Source organism: Brassica rapa, chromosome A03 (genome assembly GCF_000309985.2).
Source record: "Brassica rapa cultivar Chiifu-401-42 chromosome A03, CAAS_Brap_v3.01, whole genome shotgun sequence".
NCBI lineage: Eukaryota > Viridiplantae > Streptophyta > Magnoliopsida > Brassicales > Brassicaceae > Brassica > Brassica rapa.
The window spans coordinates 28,404,312-28,427,712 of record NC_024797.2 but is presented as its reverse complement, the minus strand read 5'-3'; the positions used below and the strand labels follow the sequence as shown (position 1 = coordinate 28,427,712).

The 23,401-nt window shown below is 33.5% G+C and overlaps 8 protein-coding genes across 11 annotated transcripts; 3 read left to right on the top strand and 5 right to left on the bottom strand.

Annotated features, from left to right (window-relative positions):
* Positions 1-1,609: 1,609 nt before the first annotated feature.
* On the bottom strand, positions 1,610-3,108 carry LOC103861855 (methyltransferase-like protein 5). Its single transcript, XM_009139563.3, has 8 exons — positions 3,001-3,108; positions 2,829-2,885; positions 2,638-2,735; positions 2,488-2,557; positions 2,363-2,411; positions 2,155-2,291; positions 2,019-2,078; positions 1,610-1,932 (listed from the first exon to the last, which is right to left on the bottom strand). The coding sequence occupies exons 1-8, from the start codon at positions 3,058-3,060 to the stop codon at positions 1,837-1,839; spliced, it is 627 nt and encodes a 208-aa protein (XP_009137811.1). The 5' UTR covers positions 3,061-3,108; the 3' UTR covers positions 1,610-1,836.
* A 53-nt stretch (positions 3,109-3,161) lies between these two features.
* Positions 3,162-4,924, top strand: LOC103861854 (zinc finger HIT domain-containing protein 3). Of its 3 annotated transcripts, none has more exons than XM_033287627.1 (9): positions 3,162-3,339; positions 3,432-3,463; positions 3,660-3,701; positions 3,856-3,924; positions 4,013-4,111; positions 4,194-4,292; positions 4,368-4,456; positions 4,537-4,587; positions 4,671-4,924. In XM_033287627.1, the coding sequence occupies exons 1-9, from the start codon at positions 3,257-3,259 to the stop codon at positions 4,698-4,700; spliced, it is 594 nt and encodes a 197-aa protein (XP_033143518.1). In that variant the 5' UTR covers positions 3,162-3,256; the 3' UTR covers positions 4,701-4,924. The 3 variants fall into 3 exon arrangements, with proteins under 3 accessions (XP_033143518.1, XP_009137809.1, XP_009137810.1); XM_009139561.3 differs by having other exon boundaries at positions 3,844-3,924; XM_009139562.3 differs by lacking the exon at positions 4,194-4,292 and having other exon boundaries at positions 3,844-3,924.
* A 355-nt stretch (positions 4,925-5,279) lies between these two features.
* LOC103862138 lies at positions 5,280-5,672 on the bottom strand. The gene has a single exon (XM_009139845.1). It carries the CDS (start codon positions 5,670-5,672, stop codon positions 5,280-5,282), a length of 393 nt encoding a protein of 130 aa, XP_009138093.1.
* A 1,739-nt stretch (positions 5,673-7,411) lies between these two features.
* Positions 7,412-10,538, top strand: LOC103861853 (fe-S cluster assembly factor HCF101, chloroplastic). The gene is made up of 14 exons (XM_009139560.2): positions 7,412-7,706; positions 7,795-7,937; positions 8,039-8,089; positions 8,171-8,326; positions 8,532-8,675; positions 8,758-8,900; positions 8,998-9,067; positions 9,155-9,250; positions 9,340-9,429; positions 9,506-9,559; positions 9,647-9,770; positions 9,849-9,973; positions 10,089-10,211; positions 10,338-10,538. The coding sequence occupies exons 1-14, from the start codon at positions 7,496-7,498 to the stop codon at positions 10,410-10,412; spliced, it is 1,605 nt and encodes a 534-aa protein (XP_009137808.1). The 5' UTR covers positions 7,412-7,495; the 3' UTR covers positions 10,413-10,538.
* On the bottom strand, positions 10,492-11,861 carry LOC103862137. Its single transcript, XM_033287631.1, has one exon. It carries the CDS (start codon positions 11,821-11,823, stop codon positions 11,431-11,433), a length of 393 nt encoding a protein of 130 aa, XP_033143522.1. The 5' UTR covers positions 11,824-11,861; the 3' UTR covers positions 10,492-11,430.
* Positions 11,862-12,510: 649 nt separating this feature from the next.
* Positions 12,511-14,074, bottom strand: LOC103861852 (protein LOW PSII ACCUMULATION 1, chloroplastic). 2 transcript variants are annotated; one of them, XM_009139558.3, is made up of 4 exons: positions 13,708-14,067; positions 13,055-13,633; positions 12,871-12,921; positions 12,511-12,782 (listed from the first exon to the last, which is right to left on the bottom strand). In XM_009139558.3, the coding sequence occupies exons 1-4, from the start codon at positions 13,953-13,955 to the stop codon at positions 12,644-12,646; spliced, it is 1,017 nt and encodes a 338-aa protein (XP_009137806.1). In that variant the 5' UTR covers positions 13,956-14,067; the 3' UTR covers positions 12,511-12,643. The 2 variants fall into 2 exon arrangements, with proteins under 2 accessions (XP_009137806.1, XP_033143510.1); XM_033287619.1 differs by having other exon boundaries at positions 12,569-12,782; positions 13,117-13,633; positions 13,708-14,074.
* A 106-nt stretch (positions 14,075-14,180) lies between these two features.
* LOC103861851 (glutaredoxin-C5, chloroplastic) lies at positions 14,181-15,621 on the bottom strand. Its single transcript, XM_009139557.3, has 5 exons — positions 15,300-15,621; positions 15,132-15,205; positions 14,744-14,818; positions 14,537-14,563; positions 14,181-14,420 (listed from the first exon to the last, which is right to left on the bottom strand). Exons 1-5 carry the CDS (start codon positions 15,578-15,580, stop codon positions 14,344-14,346), a joined length of 534 nt encoding a protein of 177 aa, XP_009137805.1. The 5' UTR covers positions 15,581-15,621; the 3' UTR covers positions 14,181-14,343.
* Positions 15,622-17,837: 2,216 nt separating this feature from the next.
* Positions 17,838-22,962, top strand: LOC108871199 (F-box/kelch-repeat protein At5g39560). The gene is given in 4 exon segments (XM_033287432.1): positions 17,838-19,667; positions 19,669-20,104; positions 20,716-20,752; positions 21,155-22,962. Coding segments are annotated over 4 exon segments (1,365 nt in total). The 5' UTR covers positions 17,838-19,424; the 3' UTR covers positions 21,804-22,962.
* Positions 22,963-23,401: the final 439 nt, after the last annotated feature.

The window sequence follows — 23,401 nt, the reverse complement described above, 5'->3', positions numbered from 1 at the left end:
CTTTCCAACTTTCTCTTCTCTCCTTTCTGAATGATTATTACTTATTAAGTTTTAAACAATCTTTTAAATAGTACAGATTTGATACATTGGCTGATTTTGTATTAATTAATTAACTTGGCATCCATGCTGTTCCCTGCCACTAATCAAAATTATACTCCCTCCGTTTTTTAATATAAGTCGTTTTACAGCTATGCACGTAGATTAAGAAAACCATTAATTTCTTATATTTTCTAAACAAAAACATCATTAATTATTTACCTAACCACAATTTAACCAATAGAAAAATAGAAGATATATTACTATTGGTCATACAACATTAATTATTAATAAATTTTACATAGAAAACCGAAAACGACATATAATTTGGAACAAAAAAGTTTCTCTAAAACGACTTATAATAAAAAACGGAGGGAGTAGTAGTTATTAGTTTTTATTAATTAATGTATCTACTAAATAATGCAGAGTTTAAAAAATTAATAATAATAATGCAGAGTTTACGAGTGAGTAATTCTTGGGTTCACCCCCTAGGATGAACCTATAGGTTCACCAACCAATAGTATTTGAGTATTTGATATTTGATATCTTTTAAAAAAGGAAACAACATTAAATTTCCAAATAAGATTATCTTTTTAAAATAAAACAATAAAAATACATAAAAATATTTACAAAAAATAAATAAATAAATATTTTTAAGTCTTCAGCAAAATACTAAACCCTATATCATAAATCTTAAACCCTAAACCCTAAACCTTAAACTTTGGATAAACTCTAAACGTTTGAAAATCCTAAACCCTAAATCATACATTAAAAACTAAATTTTAATAACACTAAACCCTAAATTCTAATCACTAAACCCTAAAACCCTTGGGTAAACCCTAAACCCTTGGGTAAACCCTGAACCCTTGGATAAATCATAATCTCTAGAGTTTAATTTTAAATATTTTTGATTTACAGTTTATGATTTATCCAAGGGTTCAGGGTTTACCCAAGGGTTTAGGGTTTAGTGATTAGGATTTAGGGTTTAGTGTTATTAAAATTTAGTTTTTAATGTATGATTTAGGGTTTAGGATTTTCAAACGTTTAGAGTTTATCCAAAGTTTAAGGTTTAGGGTTTAGGGTTTAAGATTTATGATATAGGGTTTAGTATTTTGCTGAATACTTAAAAATATTTATTTATTTATTTTTTATAACTATTTTTATGTATTTTTATTGTTTTATTTTAAAAAGATAATCTTATTTGGAAATTTAATGTTGTTTCCTTTTTTAAAAGATATCAAATATCAAATACTTAAACACTATTGGTTGGTGAACCTCCTATGGGTGAACCCAAGAATTACTCTGAGTGAGTATAGTCTTTGAATTTTTTATACAGAAAATTTTGACTTTCTGGAATATGTTCTATCAAAAGGGACACTTCTGTTTTTAATTTAGTTTGAGTTATTCGATTATTATAATTAGTTTGTTCAAATCGAAAAAGATTGTTACTCAAATCTTTGGCTTGTAGAACATAAGTATATAAAATGCAGTTTGACATGAAGCTGTTAATGAACTTCCGTATATGAACTATATTCAGTCCATGCTTTAATTGGTTTTTGACATAGACATGTTCTTAAAAATACAATTATATTTGGAAATAACCCAAAGCCATTGATGTTGATATACTAACATGGTATGAATCATCTGGGATCACTAAACTTAACTGCTTAGGATTATAACGAGCTGAGCTGCTACAATAGCTTTAAGAAGTTCTCTTTGTTTTGTGAGTTCATATCATAAAATCCTTCCACATATAATCAGTTTTAACTCAAAAGCTAAACATTACATAATCATGGCGGTCTAGTTCTGCCTAGGCTCAAAACGCCAGAGATCAACCGCAATATCAACTTCTTTTCGCTTGTGGAACTTGTAGAGCTTGGGCAAGTCATAACGTAGCTGCAAGGGGAACAACATGAATACAAAGTTAGAATCTCCAAACACATTCAACATCAGAGTTTCATATGATGTTGACAGCCCCCAACCTCACATATAACTTCAGCACTTTTAGCATTAAAATCACGCAACGCTGCCCTTTTAATGTGCTGTGACAATGGAAAAATAGTCACAAAACAAAATATATATACTCAAAAAGTGTAAATAGTTAAGGAAGATGCTCACTTCTCTAGTAGATGTCTTATGCAAGGAGTAAACAGCTCGAGAGGCGACCTTCATAGCCGCAGAGAGAAACTCCATGTCAGCTCCTTTCTTCCGTGTACCAAAGGGAGGATTCATCACAACAGTATCCACAACCTGGCCTAAAACACCTCATGGATTAAGCTTAAAAGAGATTCATTCCATCTTCTAAAAACAAAAGGAGTCTTTATACCTTTTAACTCTAACTTTGTAACGTCACACTGAACAAAATCAATCTCCACCTGTTGAAACCAAACCACATTACAGCAAAGAGTATTGCTCAAAAAAAAACCAAAGAGAAGAATGTATATTACCAACCTCAAGCTCCTCTGCATTAAGTGTTGCTGTTTCAAGAGATTGTGGGTCGACATCAAAACCAATCACACAGCTGTTTTTGAAGCAAGAAAGGTGAATGAATATAAATAGTATTTTGATGAGAGTAAAGATGAAGACTTTAATATAACTCACGATGCATCTAGAAGAGCAGCAGCAGCACTAAGAGTACCACAGCCACAACCAAAGTCTGCAACTACTTTATCAGTTATGTCCCCATATGAATTCTCTGCCTAAAACAAGACACGTACTGATTCAACAACCCACACTAAATTCAATTAAACAGCTAAAGGAAGAAGCTTTTGAGGTAAAGAGAGAGACTTTACAGTGAAGAGCATGCGAGAAGCAATGTGAGGACCAGTTGGGTACTGCTCCAACTCCACCTGCGACACACAAAAAAAAACAACAGCAGCAAAGAGTTTGGTTCGATGGAATCAGCAACGAATAGAAAAAGATTCGATTTTTAATTAGAAAGAAGTAATCATTTTGGTGCAATACTTTGGGATTAGAGAACTGTTGAAGATCACCCAAGAAGCCTTCTAATTGCTTCAGCTTCATCTTCTCTTCTCCGGCGCTTTCTCAACGACAAGCAATAAAATAAATAAAAGGAAACAAAAAGAGAAACATAATGGGCCGATAATCTAGGCCCATTAGGCCTTTCTCACTCTCGCTCTCTCTGTTTCTTTCTTTCTCTCGCTCTCTCAAGAGGTAACAAACTCTCTTCGTGAATCGCGTAGCTCGGTGAGAAAGAGAGATGAGTCCTCGAGCTACTCAAACATGCGGAATCTGCGAGAGAGTCGTGTCCAAGTACAAGTGTCCTTGTTGTCTTGTTCCTTAGTAAGCCTTCTCCTTTCTTCGTCTTCTTCTTCTTCTTCTTCTTATAAGCTGCGTCATGTTGATCGTACATTCGTTATTGTGTGATGCTGCAGCTGCTCCGTTGGTTGTTTCAAGAAGCACAAAGGCGAGTTCTTTTCTTCATGTTAGCTTCATTGATTGATGTTTAGTTTCTAACTGTGACTTAAAGCCTTGGACTTTGTAATTGATGAATCGATGAGTGTAGCGTGTTGATTGTAATCCAATAGAAGAAGAATCTTGATTCACTTTGGGGGGTTATGTTGACGTGTGTTCTAACTATGTAATCTGACCAAATGATGCAGAGCTTCCATGTGTTAAACCTTCTTCAACCGACGAAAAGCCTGGTTAGTTCATTTTGATTGTTTCTTGATTCAGATTCAGTAGCCTTTCTTGGTTTGTTTGGTTTTGCATATCTGTGATGGTTTGAGTAGTGATCTGGTTTGAGTAGTGTCAGTCATGGTTTGAGTCATGATCTGGTTTTTGTAGCGACTTCTCCAGCAAAGGAAGTCCCAGTGGAAACAACTGATGTGGTGGAAAAGACAGAATCCAAGGCTGTTGGTAACAGTGGTATGGCTTTTCAAACCTCTAAAGTAGCCAAGAATGCCACCATCAGACACTGAACTTTGGTTTGAGTCACGTTGCCTGGGTTTTGTAGATGCGTCTCCAACAAAGGAAGCTCAGATGGCTGTGGCAATACCAGTAAATGCAGAGGAAGCAAAGCATGTTGTAGACAAGACACAGCTCGAGGCTATTGGTAAAGTAGCTAGAGATGTTAGCATCAGACAACAAACGTTTCAACTTTGGTTTCAAGTCACTTTTACATGGGGTTTTGGTAGGTGCGTCTGCAACAAAAGAAGTTCCAGTGGCAAGACCCATAAAGATAACTGCAGAGGAAGCAAAGTATGTTGTAGACAAGACACAGCTCGAGGCTATTGGTAATCTTCTTCCACCTGACTCTCGTATAGAATAACTGGCGACTTTTTTTTTTAATATTGGAAACTTGCTTGCAGCTTCTTCTAGTGAAATCCGAGAAGCTTTAAAGGACGAATCCCTACAGAAACTCATCACCAAAATCGATAGCTCTTCCAACCCTCTCAAGGTAAAAGCTCATCTACTACACACTACATGTATCCTCTTCTTTTTGGCTGTTATTGACAAAACTGTTTGTGGATGTATCAGGAACTCGATGAAGCCATGGGAGAAGAAGCTTTCCGCATGCTCAAAGACAAGGTACAGTCTTCAAAGAGCTTATAACAACCGTCTATGATCAGCCAAAGACTCTGCTAAGCTTCTGACCTTGTTATTTTTTGCAGATTCTATCAAACCTTTCCAAGAAGAAATGACTGAGAGCAATGAGAGCGTAGTCATTAGTCAACATCCAAACAGAAGTTCCAGAACTATTCTTGATTCATTGTTTTGCGTTACGAAGTTTCAGTCGCAGGAGTGAAATGTTCATATGACTTGTATATATAACCCCACAGAGGATTACAGAATACAGAAACTAAATCTTACATGTGTTGTGGATTTGCTTGGAGAACATGAGCCTTTTGTTTTACTCCACACACCAGCCTGCAACAACACGATGGAGATGTATCTTCTAGTCTTGACAATACACAATGGCACCTAAACCTAGCGTGTGACCCAAGAAAGCGTCATTTCAATCGTTTTGTTTCGTAATTTTCAATCAAGATTTTTGCAATTCTAAATATTTCTATAATGAAATTCTCAGACCAAAATAAGTACCGAACATAAGTTTATGGTTGAGAAGATAAACTTATTTTTTAAACGTTGTAGCTTGAAAGTTAACGAAACAAAACGTATGGTCGATTATGAACAAAAATAATATAAAGGCTATTATATAGTTAAGCATAATTAAACAACATTATATAGTTAAGCATAATTAAACAAGTACTGATTGATTATCAGGGTTTTGCTTGTTTCAACACAGAGAAACACATATTCTTTGCAATGGGATCGTAGAAGAATCCAACTTCATCTCCAACATCAAGCTCCTTCACCCTCCACATATTCTTCCCAAGATAAAATTTATCAGATTCACGATTATACCCGAAAATTACCTCGTCCTGGTACCCCATATCGTAATCGTCGATCTTGATCTTTATAGGATCTCTTTTAAGTAAGTTAATCGACTTGCACAAAGGTTTCAAAATATAGTTCTCAACATCACTGTTGTTATCAAAATAAATCCAACGTTCACATTTCTCCGTTAAGACCTTCCTTATCTTCCACAAAGATGTTTTGTTTGCTTCGCGTGTATCTTTCAAAGTAGAGGAACACGTTGAGGACTTTTCCATTTCTCTTTTCTCTTTTCTTTTTGTTTTTGTGTTTATAATTCTCGGATTATTTTGATTTTCGGTGTAACATACATACATTTACATAGTGGGTTTTATAATAGGTGTGCGAAAGCTTTAATTATTAAATTAATTAAGGATCAAGATTATGGATTTGATGTTATCCAGCATGGATTTTTGAAATAAGTACACATTAAATAAATATTTGTTTGAGATTTTCATGCAAATTAAAAAAAAAATGTTTAGAGATCTTTTCATATATTAAAAAGGAAATTGTTTAAGTGATTTTGGATTAGTATTGTTTATAGATAAATTTGAGAATCTGAAATTTAAAGCGATTTGATTTTTAACGAGGTTTTAGATGAGAATTTGAAAATTTAGTGTGATTTTTGTTAAACAACTCTAAAATCTCATCAAAAACCACGGGCTTTAGATTTTTATTTTTATAAGTAAGAAACTTCTCTCAAACACTCTAAAAAAAGACTTAAAGCACTTAAAAATCTTCAACTTAAATTTTGTTAAAAAAACAGTAGATTTCAAAATGTTTTATGAAATGACAAGTTCAATAACACCGGATTTTAAAGTGTTTTTTTTTTAAATCTACATTTGAATAACAACGGATTTGTCATTTTAATACAAATCATCTCAAACTCTTAATTAAATACACGCCCCCCCCTCCCCCACCAAATCTTAAAAAATATATTTTAAATTGATTGGTTGGTCAGTTTAATCCTTCTATATATTAGAAAAAAAAGATATTTAAGTGATTTTGTTTTATGTATCATTTTATGTATCGTTCATAGGTAAAAATTTAAGAAAGTTGTTATAATTTAATTGGTTGTTAATTATAATTTTAGTTAGTTTTAAATAAAAGGTAAGTTTAGAAAAAAAATTAACATCACTAGCCAACTAATCTTTAAAAGGTGTTACAAATAATTTTCAAAATCATAGAAAGATGATCATATTTGATCAATTATTTTTATTTATAAACTATATAAAATAATCAATAAAAACAATTATAGAAATCAATATAATGAATTTATATTATCATGTAAAGCACCATATTTATATAAAAGGTATTATAATCCTTATATATATTAATCGAGAATTTATTAAGTGATTTTTCTCACATATCGTTCATTAGTGAAGTCTTAAAAAATTTTTATTGATTGATCAATGATTTTTCATTTTATTTATTTTAGTTAATTTAAAAAATAAATATTTGCCCAATTAATATACTTTCCAAATAATCTTAAATGATATTACAAAGCATTATATTTGTATATAAGATATTATAATATTGATTGATATCAATGATTTTTTATTTTATTTATTTACTTAGTTTAAAATAAAAAATAAATATTTGCCCAATTATATATAATTTCCAAATAATCTTAAATGATATTAGAAAGCATTATATTTGTATATAAGATATTATAATATTGATTGATATCAATGATTTTTTATTTTATTTATTTACTTAGTTTAAAATAAAAAATAAATATTTGCCCAATTATATATAATTTCCAAATAATCTTAAATGATATTACGAAGCATTATATTTGTATATAAGATATTATAATATTATTAATGTTAAGACTTAATGTAGGAATAAGCAGATTTACCAATAAATGAGATACTGAAATTGTAAATCAGAATGGGCCTGTAGGTTTTCTGGCGCTGAAGATAAAAGAGGGTCCGCTTATAACGAAGATGCTAATGTCATCACAGCCAAACACGTGTCATCACACTTCCAAAAACTCACAAGGCTTCCCTTATCCTACGCGCCACTCACTCTGCTTCCTTCCACAAAGACGACGACGACGATGAGTCAAACGGTGCATCGTCTTCACTCTTATTTACGTTCGGCGGGGGCATGTCTAGTCTCGTCTCCCAGGCCTCCACCACCACGACTCGTATGTATTGCCACCGTAAGTGATCGTAGTAACCACCCCAACGTTCTGCTGTGGAAAGGGCGCGTATCTCACAACAAGCTCATCTCTATTGCTGCTAAAGCTTCTTCTTCAGCTCCGCAAGGTAAAAATATTTGCCAATAATGAGCTAAATAAATCGCAAGTTGAATAAATTTCATTTATCTAAATGCATCATCTTAATATATATGCAGCTGCAACTGAGAGAGTTTCTGAAACATCATTAGAAAAAGAAGTGTTAAAGGCATTGTCTCAGATCATTGATCCTGATTTTGGGACGGATATAGTTTCATGTGGTTTTGTTAAAGATTTGGTAATCGACGAAGCTCTTGGAGAGGTAATTTATTATTAATTAATACTACTGTATCAGTCAGGTTGCTGTTTGCTTTAGATCCTTTGTTGGAACTTTGAAACATATTTTTTTTTTTTTGGCCATAGGTTTCTTTCCGTTTGGAGCTAACAACACCGGCATGTCCAGTCAAAGATATGGTAAATAATGACCCTATCCCATTACAATTCTCCCTTTGAATGAGTAACTTAGCATCTTGAATTACTGTTTTTTTTTTGTAGTTTGAGAAGCAGGCAAATGAGGTAGTTGCAGTGCTTCCATGGGTGAAGAAGGTGAACGTGACAATGTCTGCACAGCCAGCTAAGCCTATATTTGCAGGGCAGCTTCCACCTGGTTTATCTAGAATTTCAAGCATTGTCGCTGTTTCTAGTTGCAAGGTACAACAACCAAAACTAATTTCATTCCTTAATGTTTCTCTCTTTGTACTAGTGTTATCTAAAGTATTGATTGGGCTCATGTGCCAAAGTAGTCCAGATGTGAAGATTAGGAAGATGTCAAATTAATCTCCTCGTATATATGTTTCTTGACTTGGATCTCTTTTTTAGTTAATGACAGACTTGTGTTAGCTGAACGTGTTTTCAGGGAGGCGTTGGAAAATCAACAGTAGCTGTAAATCTTGCTTATACGTTAGCTGGTATGGGTGCAAGAGTTGGCATCTTTGATGCTGATGTCTATGGTCCTAGTTTACCTACTATGGTCAATCCAGAGAGCCGTGTTCTTGAAATGGTACATATATATCTATTCATCTTGTGGTGTACGTACCAATAGCACGAAAGGGCTAAAGGGTTGTCATATATAATCAAAACAGGATCCTGAGAAGAAGGCTATCATCCCAACAGAATACTTGGGGGTGAAGCTAGTCTCATTTGGATTTGCAGGGCAAGGACGAGCCATTATGAGAGGTCCTATGGTCTCTGGTGTCATTAATCAACTCCTTACAACTACTGAATGGTTTTGTTTTATTTATTTTACATGACTTTTGATTATCTTTTTTTTTTCAAGAACAACAACTCATAATCTTTTTCTTTACCTGGTGGTGTTGATGCAGGGGAGAGCTGGATTATCTTGTTATCGACATGCCTCCTGGAACCGGTGACATTCAACTTACCCTCTGCCAGGTTCGGTTCTAATGATGGACAAGTTTTCTTTTTTTTGAATGCCCTTATTCAATCAATTTCATGATGCATTATATTACAACTCCTCAGGTTGCGCCGTTAACAGCAGCGGTGATTGTGACCACACCTCAAAAACTGGCATTTATAGATGTTGCCAAAGGTGTACGAATGTTCTCAAAGCTTAAGGTTTCTTCTTGGGACTTACATGGACTTTGCAACAAGTATGAACAAAATCTGAGATTTTATTTTCCTGTTTTGGTTGTTGTACGGAGTAGGTTCCTTGTGTTGCTGTTGTGGAGAATATGTGTCATTTTGACGCTGACGGGAAACGTTATTACCCTTTTGGGAAAGGTTCAGGTTCTCAGGTTAGCTTTGGCTTATGCCCCACTCTCTCTTAGTTTCCTTCACTTAAAATGATAACTAAGTCTCTGGCTACTGCAGGTTGTTCAGCAATTCGGAATACCTCACCTCTTTGACCTCCCCATTAGGCCAACGGTACACTATACAATTTTATAGAATTTTGTGAAACAACAGCACAACTGTTCTAAATAGTTTTTAGCTTTTTCTTTTGTGATTGTTTAGTTATCTGCTTCGGGAGATAGTGGAGTTCCTGAAGTTGTTTCAGATCCTTTAAGTGAAGTTGCAAGAACGTTCCAAGATCTTGGTGTTTGTGTAGTGCAACAATGCGCCAAGATACGCCAGCAAGGTTAAAAGAAATACATTATTCACAGAGAAACCTCATATACTATTATAAGGTTTTAATGCATTGTATGTTTTGTAACAGTTTCCACAGCTGTGACATACGACAAATATCTAAAAGCAATCAGAGTGAAGGTGCCAAACTCAGATGAAGAGTTCTTACTTCACCCTGCAACTGTCAGAAGAAATGATCGATCAGCACAAAGTGTGGTATGCAAGACATTTTACCCGAGAATCAATCCACTTTGTCATTTTTTTTAAATATTATTTACTTGAAATTATCTTCATATTATTTGTATCTTTTGTTCTTATCCTTGTTAAACAGGACGAATGGACTGGTGAACAAAAGATTCAGTTCGGAGATGTGGCAGAAGATATCGAGCCTGAGGAAATACGACCTATGGGAAACTATGCTGTCTCGATAACTTGGCCGGACGGGTTTAGCCAGGTATTAAAACTGATATACACTTTGAAATGATCATAATCCAAAATTTGGATATAAATATAGATTGCCGATAAATGTTTTAGATTATGAGTCTTGGGTTTGGTTAAATGTGATTTTATGTTTCTGCAGATTGCTCCGTATGACCAGCTGGAAACAATTGAACGGTTAGTAGATGTTCCTCCATTGTCTCCAGTTGAAGTTTGATTCTTAAAACGATAGTGTTTCCTTCTCGAAGATAAAAATTTGTATCTATCTATATTATTAAAACATGAGATCTTTTTTTGAGGTCTCCCTAGTATTTATAGAAGTGCCATTGCCTTTTAAATTTAATTGAAAATTATTTGAAATTACCAAAAGAATATTCCCTAAGTCAAAGAGTAAATGACAAGAGCAATGATCGTAGTCATATCCAAACAGAAGTTCCATAACTATTCTTGATTCATTGTTTCCGTTACAAAGTATCAGTCGCAGGAGAGAAATATTCTCAGCCTAACCTTTTGCCTTGTATATATAAAACCCCACAGAGATTAGACTACATAAACTAAATTTTACATGTTTGTTGATTAGCTTGGAGAAATGATCCTTTTGTTTTACTCCACACATCAACCTGCAACAACAAGATGGAGATGTATCTTCTACTTCTAGTCTTGTACATTAACTTATCTCGTAAGATAAAATGCCTGTGACCATTCCTTACTACCACTTTGCCTGGCTGAAACTCACCCATGTGGGACATGAACCCTTGCATATTATATCTGATGTATACATCGTTGGCATCATACAGCCGCCTCCCATGGACATCATCTGCTTACAACATTGATTCAGGGATTAATTAAAATCCTCTGTCATTATCCTGCAGATTCTTCTTCACAGTGCTGTGAACTCATCACTTAAGCTTTCATCTAAACTCTTTCCATTTTTCATAATGAAATCTCCATTAGTTTTTTTTTTTCTGTCAAGAATGCGAACTTCATTTCATAGAAATGTGCAGCTGATCATAGCTAATGCGTTCAACATGAAATCTCTAATAAATGTATGTTACGTACGTACACCTTATAACCTTATAGGGTGGTGTTATATTAATGAATAAGTAGTTGGCATCAAAGTATCCAACCATTTAATAATTATATAACAATATTATGTATCCATTAATCAAACCACAGTATGAATAGTGATATGTTATAGTATAATTAAACCCAATTAAACAAGTTATGATTGATCATCAGGGTTTTGCTTGTTTCAAGACAGAGAAACACACCCTCTTTGCAATGGGATCGTAGAAGAATCCAACTTCATTTCCAACACCAAGCTCCTTTAACCTCCATATTTCCCCAAGATAATATTTATCAGTTTCATTATAATACCCGAAAATTACCTCCTGCTGGTACCCCGTATCGTAATCATCGATCTTTATCTTTATAGGGTCTTTCTTAACTACGTTAATCATCGACTTGCTCAAATGTGAAAAAATATATTTCTCAACATCGCTGTTATTATCAAAGTCCAACCAACCTTCACTTTTCTCTGTTAAGATCTTCCTTATCTTCCACAAAGATGTTTTGTTTGCTTGGCATGTAACTTTTAAAGTAGACGAAGACGATATTGACTTTTCCATTTTTTGGTTTTTTTTTTTCTTTTTGTTTTGTGTTTATAGTTTTCAGATTATTTTGATTTTCTTATAGGTATGCACCACACATTTATATTATATACTAGATTTTGATTTGGTGTGCCAACTCATTCATTTCAGATTTAATTCTAAACTCATGCATTTAATAGTTATATGTAAATAAAAAAATTATTTGAAACTTTTTACACAAATTAAAATATAACTAGCATATGATCTGCGCCTATGTGCGCATAAGTTTTTTTTTTTTTAACTTTTTATAAATCAAGATGAAGATTTTTCATATTTTTAATTATATCTACATGGATTGGTTACTCATACCAGTGTTTGTTGTTGGAAATTCACCAAGCTAAATGATATGGTGTAAAACCTCATCTATCATTTGATAAAATTTAACCAAGGGATTTTTTACTTTTTGTATTCTTAAATGAAAATTACAAATCAACCTTGGTTAAGCACACTGGATCTGCATTTGACCACATTCCAGCAACCAGTGATAGATCATAGAACTCACTCCCCGAAAAAGAAGAAACGATCAGATAAAGGCTAAAACTTCGTATGTGGCACCTTTGATCACACTTTCAACTTGTTATCTAAGCTTGTGTCTCTATCTCTTTATTGCCTTGTATTGAATGTTTTCATTAGGATCGCACATGAGTCTTTGATGTTGCCTTTATATTTGTAACTGGCTAAATTATGAATGAAATATGTTGTGTTACAAAAAAAAAAAGGCTAAAACTTAAAAATATTTCCATAACTTTTACATTCCCCCTTAAAAAATATACAATAACGTCCCTAATCTTGAAAATATTTACACTCTACCATCCATACCATCAAGAAGACCGGTCCAGATTCCCTTAACCGGAGGAAGCTGTGCAACAAAGGCTTGCCATGGAGGATAACCCACTCCACTCCCTCTTACCCGCCCGTCCAAACGTAGTGACAAATACCTAAAACACTCACACTCTCAGCTCAAGAACCGATGCTAGAGATTCACTAAAACCATGTTTCAAATCAAATGCAAATAAACTGACTTACACTGGAGAGTCTGAAGACACACCAGCAAGCTTCTTCTGCTCATCTAACCACCTGCTCAAAAAAAAAAAAACTAATCAAAAACACATGTAAGCTCGACTCTCGCATCAGGAGCTTCGACTTGGACCAATCCACTTATTGCCAATTTATTTTAAATTAAAGCTTTTATATCAAAAGACTCTTTAACCTTTCCCATTCCGAAACAAAAACTGGAGCCACACGCCACAATCTCCTCCTACTCTGACTCACTTCTTCATCCTCACCATCAACCTCATCAAACTCCAAAACCGGAGTGTTCCCATCAGTAGCATAAGCCACAACAACCACACCTCTCTCAACAAGCCCCTGAGTAAACTCTTTACTCCTCTTAAACGCTTCTTCTATATAACCCCCAGGACCAGCGCAGATCACAAGCCTAGCAATCCCTCTAAGATCACCCACAGATATAACTTTATTATTCTCTTCCACCCTCATTTTAAGCTTCGCAAGATTCTCTTCCCTAGAGAGCCTAGCCATCTGAGCGTTCTTGGTCTTGTTTTCACGGAAGTAGAGGAACGCAAAGAGAGAAGCCGCACCAACGTCGATGCCTAGACCTTTTACTATCTCAAGAACTTCACCTGATCTCGAGGGGTTCGCTAAGGCTCCTATAAGCCTGGTGGTGGCTATTAGTCCTCCTAAGGAAGCGCTGGCTATGAAGGCGAGGTAGAAGAACATACGGACTGATCTGAATGGAGACAGAACCTCGCTGCGGATTCTTGCATCCGCACTGAAAAAGCATACACAGAGAGAGAGCTTCACCAAGTTTCTAACCTTTCAAGAACTGAAGAAACAGAGTGTTACCTGATCTCGGATGAGGAAGAGGGGGAAGGAGAAGGCTCGTCTGCTGCGAAACAGACGGTGTTGAGAGACAGAGGTTGATGCTTTCTACTTATCTTCAGAGAACAAGTTCGAGGAGAAAGAACATGTGTTTCTATGTGATTAAGACGGGATAACCTGCGAGGAGAGTATGGTTCTTTTGTCTGAATAAGAGCTCGTTTGATCAAGTGACAGTGGCAGATGTAAGCTTGGGAAGAGACCAGTGTAGCCATTGGTCTCTGTGGAATCTCTGCAACTTCTTCCTCTGTTCATAAGATGACTTCTACTTTTCATTTTGGATCACCCTCTTGGGGTCTGTGATCATAAACTTGCCACGCTTCCAATATTTAAACATCACTTTTTGGATTTTTTTTTTGTTGAAAATATTAGTTTAATTTTTTAGGTAAACAATATGAAAATATTAGTTTAATTTTGAGGGCTTGCTTAATGTATCTACATGATTAAAAGTGTATATGTTATTTAGTTATAACGTATTATTTGAATGAGGTTCATCAATGCATTGACAAAAAGAAAATGAGGTTCAAATGTTTACAAAAGAGAAAAAAACTCTTCCAAGCTCCGTATGCAAAATCTCCATCCATACCAGTTTCCATCATCGCCTTAAGTTTGATTGGTGTTGCCGTTGGCTTCAGCTAACATCAGTTCAAGATCTCCTTTCCTGTTCAGCTTCACTGTATCTGTAGAGTACAACAAGAAGAAGATAACGCAGTGAACTGAGGTTGAAGTAGATCCTTAGAAGGTGTAGAAATGATGTATGAAGAAACCAAGAGGGCGAGTGAGAGATAGAAAGTACCTGTGCAGCCACCAATGTGCTTGCCTCCTGGTTCATTAAGACCAAAAGGTTAGACACTATTATATGTTGTCCATAACCCGAAACTATATTGTTATCAATTCCTTTGAAGATGGATATAAGGTTGTATATGCTCCTTCTGAGTTTTTCAAGCAAATCATTCAACTCAATGAAGATATGTGATTGAAGCAAACGGATTGAACAACATACCAACGAAAACATTAGGAACAGTGTGTTGCCCAGTGAGTCTTTCCAGTACCTTCTGCAGTTGTGGCCCTTGTGGACCTGAAAGATGAGCCAAAGAGAAGCACATTTACTAGTAGAATAGCATCCCGAAGGTAAATCAAACAGAAAGATAGACCAGACTTTCAACAAAGTGTATATGAAACCAATTCCAAAGCTAACAAAAACAAAATGCTAATGGATACTACTTCTTCCAAGTTTTCTAACAACTAAGAAGGCATATTCTTTCATCCTCTCTCTATCAACACCATTGACCTATATATACTATAAGTTTTAAAATTATCATAATCAAGCAAATGTGTCACATATATGAAACTTTTTTTTAGAAACGCTAGGCAAATATAAACAAGCATACCAAGTTCATCCAATTCAATCACCAGTGGCTGAACACCAAGTCTCTTGAATAATGTCTTCACTTCAGTACAGTATCTGCAATACACACATGAACCAATCATCAACAAATAATATATATTTTAAAAAAAATAAATTGAAGATCTGAAGAAGAGAGCAAAAAACTGCCTACGAGCACCAAGTTTTGGAGTAAACAACGACTATGTTCTCAGTAACCGTTTTCCTCACGCTCTCCTCCATTCTCGATCCGAAAGAAGAAGAAGACGAAGCAGACATGGCTCGAACTGAAGAACACGACTGCTTTAGACATCTCATGAAAGGAGATCCGACGGAGTTTCTGATGCCGATGCTTGCCGGAAATAGCGAATAAGAAGTAGAAGAGGAGATTGAAGGAATCGAATCTAGAGAAGACGAAGATGCAAATTTCAAAGGGTTGAATGCTGAGACTGCCATGGGCGATGTTATTATTTTCTGACCCTTTGGATTCTCAAAAAGCCGACAGATTCTTGGAGCTTCTCTTTGCGTGTAGATGGTACTTGTTGTCTCGACGTTTGACTTGTTCCTTCTTTTATTACCTTTTCGTACTTCTTGTCTGTCAGCCAGCTTTACTGGGCCTTTACTATTCTTAATGGGCGTTTCTTTTTATACATTTTTTGTTTGATTCCTCTCTCTAAAATGGGCTTAATTGCCTTGAAAATTTAAACAAATCATGAGCTTTTTTGGTATATGTAAAACTGTTGGGTGTTTATCTTGTTAAGATTCGATAAACCATTTGGAAATCTTATATCAAACATTTTTATGAACATTTAAGGGAAAAAATCAATTGAACGTTAACGTGCATGTAGCCATTGACCAATGTAGTCTTAGTTTACACATGAGCCTATACTCATTGGCTAGCAGCAAACTCTTTGCCAAAACTAGTCGAACGCTTTTGGAAAAACCCAAATACCATGTACGTGTTAGCTAAGTTGCCATAACTAGCAACTATCGTGAGAAGTTTGTAAAACATTTCTCAAAAAAAAAAAAAAAAATTTGTAAATATAATAAACAACTCATCTATGGACCTCACTTGACAAGATCATGTGGGAACTTTTGACTAGAAATTTATGATTATTTTTCAATTTTTTTTTTTAAGATTATTAACATTTAGTTACTCCTGTTCCTAAAACTTAAAATCAAATTAGAAAATTTTGATATATTTTGAATTCAAACATTTACAAATAATTGTGATAAAAATTTTTAGTATTAAAAATAAACACAATTTAAAAATTTAGTGTATTAAAACAAATATAATCCTTGTTTAAGATATTAAACTAAATAGCAAAAAAAAAATGGATATTACAAATTTAATAAACTTTAGTTGAGGTATTTTTATGGAAATTTTCCAAAACTAAACTTATATATTTACTTGTCACATTTTAGTGAATTTTCTTATTTTTCATCTCTTCCATGATTTTAGGGTAAATCATTAGCTGAATTAATATTATTAGAATTTTCTTAATTCTATTCTCCATGATTTTAGTGAATTTTCTTATATGTATCTTTTTCATGATTTTAGAATAAATCATTAGCTTAATTAATATTATTATATAAAATTTTATATTAATATATATATATATATATATCATAATATTTAAGATAATTAATAAACAGTTACTTATTCTACCAATATATATATACTATTATTTTAAAAATATATATTTTAATATAGAGTTATCATGATATTTAGAATATTTAATTAATAATAGATTTTAACAATTGATATTCAGAATATCTATCGATAATATCATAATTACGTTAACCTTATATTTAGTTTATGATTTAATGACTAATACTAAAGCACGTTTCTCTAATTCTTGTTTGGAAATATTGATCCAAATACAGATTATTATAAAATTTATATATAAGTGTACTAACATATTTTAATTAATCGGTTTCTTCGATTGGATTGGTTAATATACTGAAGCATATCTATATACTGTGGGGTTTAAAATAAAATTCATTCGGTTCATTCGGTACTATCAAATCAAACTATTTTTTCTATTTCGATTCGGTACGGTTTTAAATGGTTCGGTTTTACAGGATTGAACACTCCTAAGATATTATTATTTTGTTTATGTTTTATGGGTTGTAATTGTTTATAATTTCTTTCAGTGCCACTTGGTTTCTTTTGAGTCCAAATATAATAAATGTTTAATTTCAAATACAAATTTTCTTTCTATAGAAAATGTTTTGATCTAAAATTCACATCCCATAAATAATATTATGAAACAAAAGAACATAATTTAATATATTGATTATCAATATGAATATTGATGTTTTATATCTATAATATTAATTAAAAATTTGTATCTAATTTAAGAATCTCTATAATAGTATTTGAGAAGTCAGTTTCTTATGTGTCGCGCTCACGTTAACTTTCACGGTGGTTGATTACACTGATAACCTTAATGAATTAAAAATATTTCATTTAAAATACTATTATTTATTTACTATTATTTACTTACTTTTTTTTATTTAGTTTCCTCTTTAGAATTTTCCAAAAACATATACATATGATAAAAAAAAAAAAAACTTTTTTTATAAAGTAAAAAAATGAATTGAAAAACGAAAGTATATGTATATATAATATTATTTTTAAAAAAGGAAACTTCACAAAATAGTAATATTACATTGAAAAACTATTTTGATTTCATTAAAAACAATTTATATATCTATCTATTTTATTAGATATTTACATAAAATAATTAAGTAACATAAATTGATATATGTTTAATTCACTAAAAATAGTTTATAATTAGTATTATTGAAATCTTTTATTTATTTTTCATATATTTAGTTGACTGTAATATCTTTCAATTACAGCAAATTATTTTTTGATAAATTATATTTTACTTATATAATATTATTTTCAAATATAATCACAATTTTGTTTACTGCTTATTTTATGAGATAATAAAAAAACTAAAAATAAACATCGTTTGAACAAATAGTTACAAAATAGTTTAATGAGGTAGGTATATTATATTTTATCATTATTAGAGTTATTTTTTTCTTAATATTAAATTTTGCTTTTACATTTTATGTTTTTATGTTTGTGGAACATAATACAACCATAATCAAAATACCACATCAAATCTGAATTCTCAATTTTAAGATTATTTAAAATAAATTTCAGTTGTCATTCCATAAATAAAAGGCATAAAGTTATTTAGTATTTATAAAATATATAAATTATTGTAAATATTGATATGGTTTCATGAGCTTTCAAAAATGTATCAGCTACTTATGCATGTGATTTCTTATTGATCATCGCTTTATTTTTTAATATTTTTTAAAAAAACATCAACATATAATTTGATAAATGTTGTGAACATACATTCACATTTAAACGATGAATAAAATTGATTTGACTTGACTTAACTTTAATAAAAAAAAATTATTTCATTTTGAATTTGAAAAAAAATATATGTAACTTAATATATTCACAACATGAGTGACTCGACTAATTCAACTTTTATCTAAAATAATAGATTTAACTACAATAAGAATATACAATTTTCTAAGAATAGTAATTTATTTTATAAATATATAGGACAACTCAAAACATATTAAAATGAAAATAAAATATTAACCAACTGCTATAATTTATTTATTTTGTAAAATTTATATATATGCATGAGACTTCAGAATATTATCGTTATATTAATTTATGTCATTTAGAATAAGACATTTTAGTTTATTTTTTATTTTATTCTAAGCACAATATATCTTAAGTTTTACATAATCTTCATTAAATATATATATATATATATATATATATATATATATATTTAAGACAACAACCACCTAAATGAAAATAAGAAATTAATCAAAATTTTAGAATAATTAGAATAAAAAATATTACAGTTGAATTCAGAGATGCAATCCAATTACTCAAATGATAACTAAATCGACCGTAAAAACAACAAAACCGATTAGAAATAACATATATAAAATCATATGTATAATTAAAGTAATATAATATTATTAATAGAAATGATGCATAAAAATTATAAATTAATTTAAAATTAAAATAAATAGCAATCAGTTATTATAGCATATTTACTTTAGAAATATAATATCCGTGCATGAGCACGGGAAAATCACCTAGTTTTTAATAAAATTAAAAATTGTTAGATATTAGTCCGCACAAGCTGCCTGACATCAACTAGTATTTACATACTTTGACCTAATTATGATCTATTATGTAACCTAAACTCTGGGTTTTATATACCATCGGCAAGTTCTACCAAACATGAACAGCGATGATGAAATCGCTGAGAACATTCTTGCTCGGGTCTCTAGCTGCAAGTACCCTAGTCTCTCTCTAGTCTCCAAGAGATTCCACTCCCTCCTCTCTTCTCCCCAACTGTACAAGACACGATCTCACATCAGAACCACCGAACCATGTCTCTATCTCTGTCCAAAATATTCTGAGGACCGACCTCCTAAATGGTTCACTCTGTGGATGAAACCTGTTGATGAAACCCTAACCGACCTCTAGATGCAACTACCCTAGTCTCTCTCTAGTCTCCAAGAGATTCCACTCCCTCCTCTCTTCTCCCCAACTGTACAAGACACGATCTCACATCAGAACCACCGAACCATGTCTCTATCTCTGTCCAAAATATTCTGAGGACCGACCTCCTAAATGGTTCACTCTGTGGATGAAACCTGTTGATGAAACCCTAACCGACCACGACGACAATCATCGTCTTCCACATGACGACCACAATCATCGTCTCCCACAAGACGACTATTCGTTGTTTCCGGTACCTTCTCCTTCTAATTCTATTCTAGAACCATTTTATACCTCAGTAGCTGTTGGTTCCGAACTCTACATAATCGGTGGAACTTACAATGCGCCATCTTCAGCTGTCCGTATTCTTGATTGTCAGACGCACATAGAGCTAGGTTGCGGGTCAAACCCGCTCCGCTGACCCGCCAACCCGCGGGTTACAAAGTTTTTTTTTGTCAAAAATCCGACCCGCACAACCCGCAAACAAATAAATTTGTACCCGCACCCGCCCCGCATAATTTTGCGGGTAACCCGCGGGTTATATTTTTGTTTAAAAAATATTTATTTAATTCAATTTTTGTAAAATATAATTTAAATAATATTTTTATAATTAAAATTTTAAATATTTTAAAATATTTTGATTATTATTTTTTAAAATTCCCATATTTTCTTTAAAAAATATATCTTTAAAAAATATATTTTTTAAAAAATATTGTTTTTTAAAAAATTACGGGTTGGCGGGTACCCGCGTTTCAAAATCCACCGACCCGCATCCGCCCCGCATAAAATGCTCATGATCCACACCCGCAAATTGATTTTTCTAAATTGTTTGACCCGCACCCGTCCCGCGGCGGATCAAACGGGCCGGGCCCCGCGGATAAAGAATCATATTCCCAGACCTAATAGGGCTGGGTTGCGGGTCAAACCCGCTCCGCTGACCCGCCAATCCGCGGGTTACAAAGTTTTTTTTTTGTCAAAAAATCCGACCTGCACAACTCGCGAACAAATAAATTTGTATCCGCACCAGTCCCGCATAATTTTGCGGGTAACTTGCGGGACCCGCGGTTATATTTTTGTTTTAAAAATTATTTATTTAATTAAATTTTTGTAAAATATAAAATAAATAATATTTTTATAATTAAAATTTTAAATATTTTTAAATATTTTGATTATTATTTTTTAAAATTCCCATATTTTCTTTAAAAAAAGATACATTTTTACTAAAAAAACATATTTATTTTTTTTAAAAATTGTTTTTTAAAAAATTGCGGATTGGCGGGTACCCATGTTTCAAAATCCACCAACCCGCATCCGCCCCGCATAAAGTGCTCATGATCCGCACCCGCAAATTGATTTTTCTAAATTGTTTGATCCACACCCGCCCCACGGCGGATCAACGGGCCGGGCCCCGCGGGTAATGAATCATATTCCCAGGCCTAGACGCACACGTGGCGTGATGGCCCTAGTATGTTGATGCCTAGGTGGTATTGGACGCATGCCAATGCGTTTTTACTCGATGAGAAAATATATGTGATGGGACGTTGGGGGAGCGACGAGTCTCAGCATAATTGGATGGAAGTGTTGGACATAACAACTCAGACTTGGAGACACCTGCGGATCCATGGAGTCGACAAGTTTGACAGCAATTGGTTTGTGACTAATGTGTTTGAAGGAAAGATGTACGCAATTGCTGAAAAGAAGAGCTATGCTTATGACACACAAGAAAGTAGGTGGGAAGTTGTGGAGACACACAAGAACTTCAGATTTATAAATGATTGGTGTGTGATTGAGGATGTAATGTATTGTTATACACACTCCGGTTATTGCATGTGGTATGACTCCAAAGCTGGAGACTTGATAGATATCCAAGCATTGCGCATGCATAGAACAAGTAGCTTAGTATGGTCATGAGTGCTTAAAGTACGCAACCTTGGTGGGAAACTTCTAGTTATGTGGATCCTTGAGTCCGAAAGAAACAAACGAGAACCTGAAGGGAGAATATGGTGCGCGAAGATTGCATTAGAGAAGCGTGAAAGTGAAGTCTGGGGTAAGATAGAATGGGCTAATAGTGTCTCCGAGTCGCGTTTGTTCTCGAGTTGTATAGTCTTGATTTGATGGTCAGTTAAAAAGTGGTATGCTCGAACGACTTTTGCAGTTATTATGGTATTAGTGGTTCTAGTCATAGTAGAGACCCTCTAGTATGCTGATATAAACACCCAAAAATAATATTAAAAAGCAACGAGAAAGCTTTTATAAACATAATATATGCCTTTGTGTTTGTTCTTTTACCATCTTCGATCCATGTTTGGTCTTTTACCATCTTCGATCCTTGTTTGATCTATCATATGTTACCCTTTGGATTTAATAATCAAGCATAATCCACTCACTTGCTTTGAAACTTCACACTTTGAATTTCGACTATCTTCGATGATGAGATGCATCTCATGTCTGAAGTTGTGAAGGAATTAATTTCCTTACAATCATCAGTGACAACAACAGCGACTCCAGCTTTGTATAATTGTATTAGATTAATCTCTAGTTTTTATATCAGTAACCCTTCGTGAGTGTTTTGATTGGAAATCATATATAGTGGAAAGCTGATTTAAATTCTTGTACAATTAATCAACCCACATGAATTTCCTTAAACTCACTCTCCATCTCATCCTTGGTGTATAACACAAAATATAAGAACAATTGACAAAGCCATTCACGCTCGTTGCTCTCCTATGCATCAGTTTCATTCTCCATTCTTCAAAATCTATGATGCATGATTTGTTGTGTTTGACAGCTTGAAAAAGTTTAATTTGATTGGATAAGAAGAGAAGGCAATATGGTAGCTGACAAACTCGCAAAGCAACGGCTTCCTCATCAACACACATTTCGTTTCCATTTCTATGTGTACTTCATTCACTACAAGAAAACATCGGGATACTGAGGGAAAAAATCGTCGGTATGTCGTCGGAATAACGCTATTCCGACGACATACCGACGAAAAAAGTCCTCGGAAATATCTCCTCGGAATTCCGTCGGAAATTTCCGACGGAATTCCGAGGAAACAAAATTCCGAGGAAACTCCGAGAAACATATGTTCGTCGGATGGTTCCTCGGAATAAACCGATGGAATTCCGATGGTCAAATCCTCGGAAGTTTCGACAAAACATTCCTCGGAATATTTATCGGAAAATTCCGAGGAACATATGTTCCTCGGAAAATTCCGAGGAACATATTTTCCCTCGGAATTTTCCGAGGGAATGGAGTTCCTCGGAAAATTCCGAGGGACAAAACTCCCTCGGAATTTTCCGAGGATTCCATTCCCTCGGAAAATTCCGAGGGAATTATGTTCCTCGGAATATTCCAAGGGAAGAAAGTTCCTCGGAATTTTCCGAGGAACTCCATTCCCTCGGAATTTCGAAAAAATTTATTTTTTTAAAAAAAATTTAAATTTTTTAAATTTAAATTTAAAATTTAAAATTAAAATTAAAATTGAATAAAACATTAAATAAAACATAGTAGATAATATTCAAAGTTAAATAAAACATTCAGAGTTTTTGGTAAAAAAAAAAAAAAACTACGGGTCTTGGATGTTCGGGAACACCTCGTTCGGGTACATCCTCTTCATCATCTCCATCATCTGCTCGTTGAGCCTCTTCTGGGTCTCATAGCCCGCCTGTTGAGCTGCCATCTGGGTCTCCAACGCAGATATCCGATCATCC